This window comes from Babylonia areolata, chromosome 1, assembly GCF_041734735.1.
Source record: "Babylonia areolata isolate BAREFJ2019XMU chromosome 1, ASM4173473v1, whole genome shotgun sequence".
NCBI lineage: Eukaryota > Metazoa > Mollusca > Gastropoda > Neogastropoda > Buccinidae > Babylonia > Babylonia areolata.
This window is the reverse complement of record NC_134876.1, coordinates 68,526,718-68,536,717: the sequence shown is the minus strand read 5'-3', so window position 1 is coordinate 68,536,717 and position 10,000 is coordinate 68,526,718. Positions and strand designations below refer to the sequence as shown.

Here is a 10,000-nt window from a genome sequence, read left to right as displayed (position 1 = left end):
AACATGGGTAACCACCCAGACGGTTTGGCAGAGCACTGGAGAGGTTTATTGTTTCACAATCCATGGAGCAAGTGATGTTTTTTGTTAAGTAGGAAATTAAGAGCAAGATGAATCATATCGAAATTAAGAAAAAAATAATAATCAATTTTCATGCCTGATGTCAGAGCAATAACGTGTTAACATAACGTGTCAACATCGAGTCAGCTGTCAAAATAAAATGGGGCTGTGGAATTAAGTCATCCGTGTTTTGTCTTGGGTGAAGGTTGGGGAGGGTGGTGGTGGAAGGAAGGGCTGTGATTCCATGTCGGTTCCGGCTGGTTTAAATCATCAATCAAAAATCAATCTTCAGATCATATCATATGAATGTATCTTTAAAAACAAAACAAAACAACTATTGTTACCTTGATGTAAGCAAAGAGCTGCGGTTTCCGAAACAAAAATGGTGTACGGGATATAGATGCTTCTAAATTACTAAATATGCCCAAGAAATTTAAAAAACCATTATATCTTATTTTCATTATTTTCTAAACATTTTTATTATTATTATTTTGTTTTAGAGTTTGGGAGGAAATGTCACGTACAACGTTAAATTACGATTTAAGAAGATAAACATGACAAAGACAGGTTGGAAAAAGTCATTAGGAAAGCGGGTGGGGTGGTGGGTATAAGACAAGACACCTTTAGCGACATGCACAATAGAAAACTGACTGACAGACTAATAACAATTTTGACCGACGTAAGACACCCACTACATGAGGACATTAATAGCAGAAGGTCAGACATAAGTGGTAGGTTTAGAGCTCCACGCGCAAGAACATCTCGATACATTAATTCATTTATTCCTACAGCCATTCGCGCACACAATCAAAACATCCAATACACTAAGTGAACCCTCCCACCCCCCAAGCCCCCTCGCCACAGCAACACCTGAACTTCACCAGCAGACGAGTGTATGGGAGCAGACATTATGCGTGCATGTGGGACTGAGCGGGTGAGCACGGGCAAGCAAGCATTTGTGTGTGTGTGTGATCGGAAGTGATTTTAAAATATTTTCTTATTTTACTTGGATTTCATGTATCTTAATGTTAATGTTCTAATCTTATTGGCGTGACATATGTTATGTGCATGCATACGTTTTTTGGGTGTGTGTGAGTGAGTGAGTGTGTGTGTGTGTGTGTGTGTGTGTGTGTGTGTGTGTGTGTGTGTGTGTGTGCATTTTACTTATATATACGATTTATTCCCTTGATGTTTTTATTTATGTATTGTTGTACAATACCTTATGGTCTTAACGTGTGTGTGTGTGTGTGTGTGTGTGTGTGTGGGTGGGTGTGTGGGTGGGTGTGTGTGCGTGCGTGCGCGCATGTCATTTTTAGTAATCTTATACCCTTTTCTTGTTGGATGTTTTCATTTGTTAATATTGTTGTGCAATACCCTATTGTCTTAACATGAGTATGTGAGTGGGGGGGGTGGGGGGGTTAGTATATCGTCAGCTATTGGGAATTCTTATTTGACTAGTTTTAATCTCTTCTTATGTTGCGCATGATTTTATGCCAGTGTTTACAATGAGCCTGTGATTGCACAACTTAATTTCCATGTGGATTAATAAAGTGTTTTTGATTTGATTTGATTTGATTTGATTTGATATGTAGATTCAGTCAATGCATACTGTTCTGTCAGTGAAACGTTTTGTGAAGCACAGGCAGCTATAACCCTTTCTTCATTAAAAAATAAGAGAGAAAAAAGATAAACTAATTGCTTAATTAATCAATGTAGCTAAAAACGACGTCAAAAGTACATAAATGTCAAAATGCGAATTAAACAAGGTCACTTTCATTTTCGAATGTGTTCTCTCTCTCAGACACACAGACAGACAGACAGACAGGACCAGACGCCGGGGATTGTGATTGTTATGAACGGAGATAATGTTGACTATAACCCAGTCACGTAAGTCTCCAAAAAACATTGATGGATCCCCACACTATCCTTCTCATCCACCATCCATCATGGTCCAATAATGAAAAAAAACGTGGACTCAGCTTCCGTGGAGATTCATGGCCCAGTTTTCCCTTTTCCTGCCTCCCTACACTCCATCCGTGCCTTAAGGTGGTGACTACAGCGTCACGGTCTACGGTTATCGGAATATTCCTGAAAGCTTTTGATAAGACGGAGCGAGGTAAGATTTCACTCCGTGAAGGGGGTAGGGGTGGGGGTGCGGGCAGGACTGCTCCTTCAACTCTAGCTCCCCCTGACAATGCAGTTTATTGTCGTCAGCAGAGGAGGCTTTGTAGGACTTGTCCGTACAGGCACCACCTGCACGTCACTGACATGGACCTTGCAGCGCTGCTGGGTCTCTTCTGGCGGGTGGCCGTAATAATGATAATAATAATAATGGTATTTATATAGCGCTGAATCTTGTTCAGAGACAAATCAAAGCGCTTTAGCGCAAGTCATTCACACGCATGCATATCTCTAAACCTGGAGAAACTGAAGACAAGGAAGAGGCAAGGGAGGGAGGCTATTTTGGGAAGAGGTGGGTTTTAAGGCCAGACTTGAAAGAGCTGAGTGTGGAGACTTCATTCCAATTGCAAGGTCCAGAGACAGAGAAAGAACAGCGGCCAACAGTCGAGTGTTTGAATCTGGGTATGCGTAAACAGAGTGGATCCGAAGCCGATCGTAGTGAGCGAGATGGAGTGTAGAGGTGGCCACAGAGATAGGAAGGGACAGATTTGTGAATACATTTATAACATGGAGTGCTGATCTTGTACTTTATTCTGTGTGAGACAAGGAGCCAGTGGAGATGCTGCAAAAGAGGAGTCATGTGCTCAGATCCTTTCTTTCTGGGGACGAGTCGGGCAGCAAAGTTTTGTACAGTGTAATTGGAGATTGGGGTGGAAAAATCCGCCCAAATCCATGCCCAGCAACATGAAATTTTATTGCGTTCATTCGTAGCATTTTTACTATGATAATATACGTCCGAAATTTGGAGGGTAGGGCAAGGTTTATAATATCCTTCACATTCAAATCGATATTGCTGCTTCAGCTGTGCAAACAATGGAAGTGAACAAATTTATCTTCATCATCATATTCAATTTTAAAAGAAAAAATGACGTCATGAGTCCTCATCGCTTAAGGCGTTCTGAGACAGAGATAAGATTCCGCTCTATCAGTCCGGCTCTCCGTGACAAAGCAATCTCTTGTCATCAGAAGGGGGGCGGGAGGGGAAGGGGAAGGGGAAAGAGGTGGGGACAGGGGGGCGGGGCGGGGGAGGGGGGCTTTGCAGGACTTTGTCCTTCGAATATTGATTTGAAACAGGCACCACCCCGAACCACAAACCGCTGAAATAATTATGCAACAGTGCGGGATTTCCTTTAGGGAGTGGCCGTACGGCGACTTGACGATGACCTCTCGCACTGCTGGCGCTGTGATTGCGACAGATGGAGGAAAAAGCGACAGAGCGTGAGAGCGATGCTGCTGTGACGTGGAGAAAAAACCCAAACAAAACACACAGATATAGACAGTGATGGCGAACACTGGAAGACAGAGGAGACAGGAAGGAGACACATGATATCCGGTCTATCATAATGATATATAGTGAAAGGGTAGGGGAAGTCTGGGAGAGAGAGAGAGAGAGAGAGAGAGAGAGAGAGAGAGAGAGAGAGAGAGACAGAGACAGAGACAGAGACAGAAACAGAGAGACAGAGAGAAGGGCAGTCTTACATGTACACGTTTCCAAAAAGGCAACCTCATTTTCCTCCATCATTCTCTTTTAGAGAGAGAGAGAGAGAGAGAGAGAGAGAGAGAGAGGGACAGAGAGAGAGAGAGAGACAGAGAGAGAGAGAGAGAGAGGGGCAGACAGACAGACAGACAGACAGACAGAGGGAGAACGAAATGAAAAGAACATTTCATTCAGTACACGCCACAACTCCTGAAGAAAAGGGGTAGGGGCACAGACGCCACATTTGTTACGAACATACAGACAGACACAACAAAGTAGAGACAGTACTGTCTAATATCATCATCTTAGATGAACAGACTACACATAAATAAACGATAAACGAAACGACGGGTTTTTTTCCCCCCAGTGTCTTGACCGTTCTCAATCTTAGTTGAAAGACATGTTTCTCTAAGTTACCATGAGCTCGTTATTTCCGTTTGGTTAAACTATCAGTTTATCCTTTCTAAATTTTGTTGTTCATTCTGCTCAAGGTTTTGGTTTTTATTACATCTGTGTTTGTGTACAACACGTAACCATATGGGTACAGGTCGGTGGCCTTACATTAAAAAGAATTCTGAGTTCGGAGTGTCTTGACTGCTCATTTGAAGGGCTTTAAAAAAAAAAATTAATATATATATATATATTTTTATAGTTCTTCCAATTCTTATGCCACATTAGCGCCACAAGCTTGAAAAAACCCCAACAACAACAAAAAACCCAAACACTTCTGGATGCTGCATTAGCCCAATTTATTTTTTTTTAGATTCATAATATCAGTCATTTATGCATAGCAATTTTTCAAGAGCCCCGCAGAGTTTCCAGGATTTTTCACACCTCCAGGGGTTTCAAAGCAGGATATAATCTATTCTGCATCTCGCTATTTTGGTCTGCCATCAATAAATGTCATGCGGAAGAGACATGAGTTTGAATTTGAGATGCTATGCGGGAGGTGAAGAGGGAGGGGCAGGGAAGAGTGAGGGTGTGGGGAGTGTGTGTGTGTGTGTGTGTGTGTGTGTGTGTGTGTGAGAGAGAGAGCGAAAGAGAGAGAGAGAGACAGACAGAGAGAGAGAGAGGAGCACTCCTTGAATTTTCAGATCAAACACACACACACACACACACACACACACACACACACACACACACACACAGAGCCGCCCTCCCCTCCCCCACCACAAACACACACACATTGTAGACGCCCCTCCTCACACACATACTGTGACACACACACACACACACACACACACACACACACACACACACACACACACACACACAGAGGCACCCCCACATCCCCCCCCCCACACACAGACCCTCCCCCAACCACCCTACCAAACCCACCCACCCGAACACACTGACTAAACCCTCTCCCACTCCTACACCCACACAGCCCCACACACCACCACTGACCCATCAGAAAGTCCAGCACGGACATGTCCACGATGTCCAGCAGGCGGCGGCCCGAGCTGTAGGGCGCCCTCTTGCGGACCTTCTCACAGAGGTCGGGGTACACCTCCCAGTAGGCCTTGCGGTGCTTGCTGTAGGAGCGCTTCCAGGGGTTGCGCCACGTCTGGCGGCGGGCCATTTTCTCCGGGGGCAGAAAGGTCATGAGGGAGGCCTCCAGCCGGTCCGGGTGGCCGCAGATGGGGTGGCCCGAGTCGCAGTAGTAGGAGCAGGAGCCGTGGAAGCACAGGTTGCCCGCTTGGGGGTGGCGTGGAGGATAGACAGGTGACATGTGACAGGTGAGAAAATGACAAAATGATCAGTGACAAATGACAACCGACAACTGACAAGTGACCAACTGACAAATGACAGGCGGCAAGTGACAAACGACGAGTGAAAACTTACTAGTGTCAAATGACAACTGACAAGAGACAAAATGATAAGTGACAAATGACAAGTGACGGTTGACAAACGACTAGTGACAGCTGACAACCGACAACCGACAAATGACAACTGACAAGTGACAAAACGACAAGGGACAAATGATAGCTGACAACTGACAAGTGGCAAACGACAACTGACAAATGACAAACACGTGACAAAGGACTAATAATAAAAGACACAGGCGACAAATGACAAAAGACGACAATCGATGAATAACAATTCACAACTGGCAAAGGAAATATTGTTTTAGGGTGAAATGGCCTCGTGTCTAGCTCCAGTGGCATTGCTAAAACACTCCTTCAAGGAACTGTGGAGGAAAGGAGACCGAAAAAACAACAAAAAGCAACAACAAAAAAACAAAAACAAAAAAGACAGACTGACGTCATTACAGACTGGACAGACAAACCATTTACAAAGTCCCAGGCTTTGGCACAACCAACATAGCCAGAAGGATCTGGTGAAGAGTTCTTCTCTGTAATCCGCCAATGACTCTTCACTTAGTTAAGGGAGAAGAAGAAGGAGAAGAAGAAGAAGAAGAAGAAGAAGAAGAAGAAGAAGAAGAAGAAGAAGAAAAAGAAAAAAAGGATAAGCTGAAAGGTTCTTTACACCATACACTCACCCACCCACCCACTCAGACACAGACACAGACACACGCACACAGACACATGAATATGCGGATAATGAATAATTTAGAGAGAAAAAAAAGGACACATAAAATACAAAAACACGCAAAACATCAGGAATAACAAGAAAATATTCACGCGCGCACTCATTCACACACACACACACACACACACACACACACACACACACACACACAATCTTTTTCCTGCACACGAATTACTGGTGAGAAAGCAAACAAAGAAGAAAGAAAAGCCGAGGTACAACTTCACAAGAACGAGCTGGCCGCGTCAGTTAGCGGATGAGTTGTTCGGTTCGTTGACCATTATTTGCTGGACGAATGGTTTGTTGATTTGATTGGTGAGTGGTTTGTCTGACCGACCAATCATTTGAGGGGTGGCTCAACTAAATGGACACTGACAAAGTGGCTGACAGGCTGATTACAACGTTGGCTACTTTTGTGGGTTTAAAAAAATAAATATGTTTTTTTTTTTTAGCTGAAATCCATGAGATTTAATCAATACCTTTTCGGGTTTTTTTTTTCGTGGATTCAGAAATTGTTCCTATGAATCAAAAGAGAGCCAACTATATACTGTCACTCGTTAGATGCGTTTCTATAGTGATAGTGGTTTTTGATAGTGGTTTTAGAAACAAAATTAATGTCGTCGTAAAAGACATAATGCAGGACAAATTCAAATATTTTTTTGTCTATTTGGAAAAAGAAGAAAACAACAACATACAATTGGTCAAAATGAAGCGCACTACAAACCCTGTCTTTCATATCCAAGTACACAGAAACACAGAAAGACACACACATACACACACGCGCGCGCGCGCACACATACAGCCACTCCCACTTTCCCTACCTCACCCCCATCCCCCGTCCCTACCTCCTCCCGAGCACCCCCGCACCTCCCCCCCCACCCCCACCACACCCCCCGGACACACAGACACGTTAGCGCGCGAGCGAGTGCCAACGACGATTTCTAAATTGCTTTTAAATGATGGATTTCCGCGTTATCTCCCAAATTCATCACATGCAAAAATCTGCCAAACAGGAAGCTGGCCTCCATTTTTACCAATATGTCAGGAGCTGCTGTGTGCGGTAAAGTCATTTCAGAACGGCAATTCGATCAAAGCAAGTTCCCCCCGCCCCCTAAATTATGAAATTATGGGCTTCGTTCATTAGCCTGGCGTTGCTCTAAACGCTCCCTGGATGTCTCTGTCTCTGTCTGTCTGTCTCTCTCTCTCTCTCTCACGCCTATCAGTTTGCGCACGCGCCTGTTTGTGTCAGTGCGTGTGTTGTGTGTGTGTGTGTGTGTGTGTGTGTGTGTGTGTGCGTGCGTGCGAGAGAGAGAGAGAGAGAGAGAGAGAGAGAGAGAGAAAGTGTGTGTTTGTGTGCGTGCGAGTGTGCGCGCATGCGTGTGTGTGTGTGTGTGTGTGTGTGTGTGTGTGTGTGTGTGTGTGTGTGTGTGTGCATGTGTGTGCGCGCGTGTAGCGTGCGGGCATGAGTGTATATGTGTGTGAGCATTCGTTACTCCAATTCACTTGATTAGTTCATGACTTTGCATCAAAACGTTCACTTGTTGTGTGCCTGTACGTGATTTTTTGTTGTTGTCTCTATCCACTGTCACAATACATGATTCAACAACAACGGCAACAAACAAATGAAAACATCCCACACCTTGTTTTTCACATCCAACCACAAAGACACAGACACTCAGACACAGTTTCAGTTTCAGTAGCTCAAGGAGGCGTCACTGCGTTCGGACAAATCCATATACGCTACACCACATCTGCCAAGCAGATGCCTGACCAGCAGCGCAACCCAACGCGCTTAGTCAGGCCTTGAGAAAAAAAAAGAAAAGAAAAAAAAGGGGTGAATAAATAATAGATAAATACGTAATAAAAAAAATTCCTACTACCACTACTAATAATATGTATAAGGCACAAAAACGTGATGAAGTCAACTATAAGCGTACATAAAAAAAAAAAATAATAATAAAAAAGTAATAATAATAATAATAATAAAAAAAAAAGAAAAAAAGACAACAATGATGATAAATAAGCAAATAAATGTAAAATATGGAGACACACATTCACACATACACCCACATATGCATAACAGATATGCACCAAACATGCAGTTTCACAGATATGAAAGCACAGTCAAATACACATAAACGTACATGAACCCCAACACACACACACACACTTTACCCTGCACCTCCTCTACCCCCCTCCTCCACACACTCATTTCTTGGCTACGTATCGCGGCTTCCACGGCACACACACACACCCACACCCACACACACAGATGAACACTTACTTGTACAAGCACACACACATACGCCCATATCCCCCCACCCCCAACCCCACACACATATATACAATATATATATACACACCCGAACGTTCAAATATTCCGTTGCTCCCACAGTGTAGGCATGCATACACACACATACCTCATCCTCTACCCCCCCAATACCCCCCGCAGCCCCCCCTCACACACACACACACGCACGTGCACAGAACTCTCCTGACACTTGTGTACATTTACACCCTCGCGCATGCACAAACGCACTCAAACACACAGACCCACACATACACACAGACCCACACATACACACACGCACAGAGGCTGCCACTGTTTGGCCGCAAGAGGGATGGGAAAAGATATCTGATGCCAAGAACGTGGCGTCTAGTGTGTTGCTCAGTCTATTGTATCTGGAAAAGCCCACAGAGACTCTGTTCCGTTTTGAAGAAATCTGCGCAATGTTGGTTTGGAAATGATGCCGATATTTGTTTGATTTGGAAACCATCGTGCTCTACCTTTTATGCTAGACTTACGGCCGCTCCCTCTCTCTGCTTTTATTTCTTTGAGGCGATCGAAGGTGTGATGGCCTTGTACCTGTTCGTTTTGATATTCTTTGACTTTTCTGAGGATTTCCGATTTTCCGAGATGTAGGCCGCTCGTTATTGTTGCGCTACCAGCAAGTCTGTCAGCTCGCTCATTTCCCTTAACACCTGCATGTCCCGGGCAGTATGACCATGTGAGTTTTTTAATCTGAAAGTTGCGCATTTCCTTATGCCACTCTGGGCTTCCCATTCCATTTTCAATTTTCTGTATGAGGTTCATTGAGTCTGTTAGAATCATGGCATGTTGGTTTCCGGGCATATGGATGGACGACAGCCACTGGAGGGCATGTGTCGCAGCTTCAACTTCCATCGTTAGGTTGTGATTTTGTTTCGCAGTGAATCCCCAACCGGATTGGTTTTTGGTGACTGAGCCATCTGTGTATATGATGATGTCCTCTTCTTTACTGTTTTCTTCTATGAGTAAAAGACACAACAGACGCTCAAACACACAGACATACACACACACAATGGATGGCAGAACACTATTGCAACTCTAGTCTTGATGATTCGTAGAGACAATTTCTAGACAATTAAACACACACACACACACGCACGCACACACACACACACACACACACACACACACACACACACACACACACACACACACACAAAACAGACAAGACAAGGCAAGGCAAGGTACGGCAAGGCAAGACAACGCAAGGCACGTTCACTACAGGAACCCCCCATGAGGGAACATGAAGGGAAACAAAATCATGGGAAAGACTGGAAGGTAAGGTACTGGAGGCAGGGGGTGATGGGGGTAAGGGGGGGGGGAGGCAGGAGGGAGGGAGGAGGGTTGTGGAGTAGTCAGGAGGGGTGGTGTGTGTGCGTGGGGGGGGGGGGTGGGGTGGGGGGCAG

At 44.6% G+C, this 10,000-nt stretch overlaps 1 protein-coding gene across 1 annotated transcript in view; it reads right to left on the bottom strand.

The window, feature by feature from the left end:
* LOC143287400 (extracellular serine/threonine protein CG31145-like) overlaps positions 1 to 10,000 on the bottom strand; it is a 148,629-nt gene that overhangs the window by 11,837 nt on the left and 126,792 nt on the right. The window contains exon 8 of the mRNA XM_076595415.1: positions 5,123 to 5,413. Within this exon, the coding sequence (XP_076451530.1) occupies positions 5,123 to 5,413 (291 nt within the window). The remainder of the gene's footprint in view (positions 1 to 5,122; positions 5,414 to 10,000) is intronic.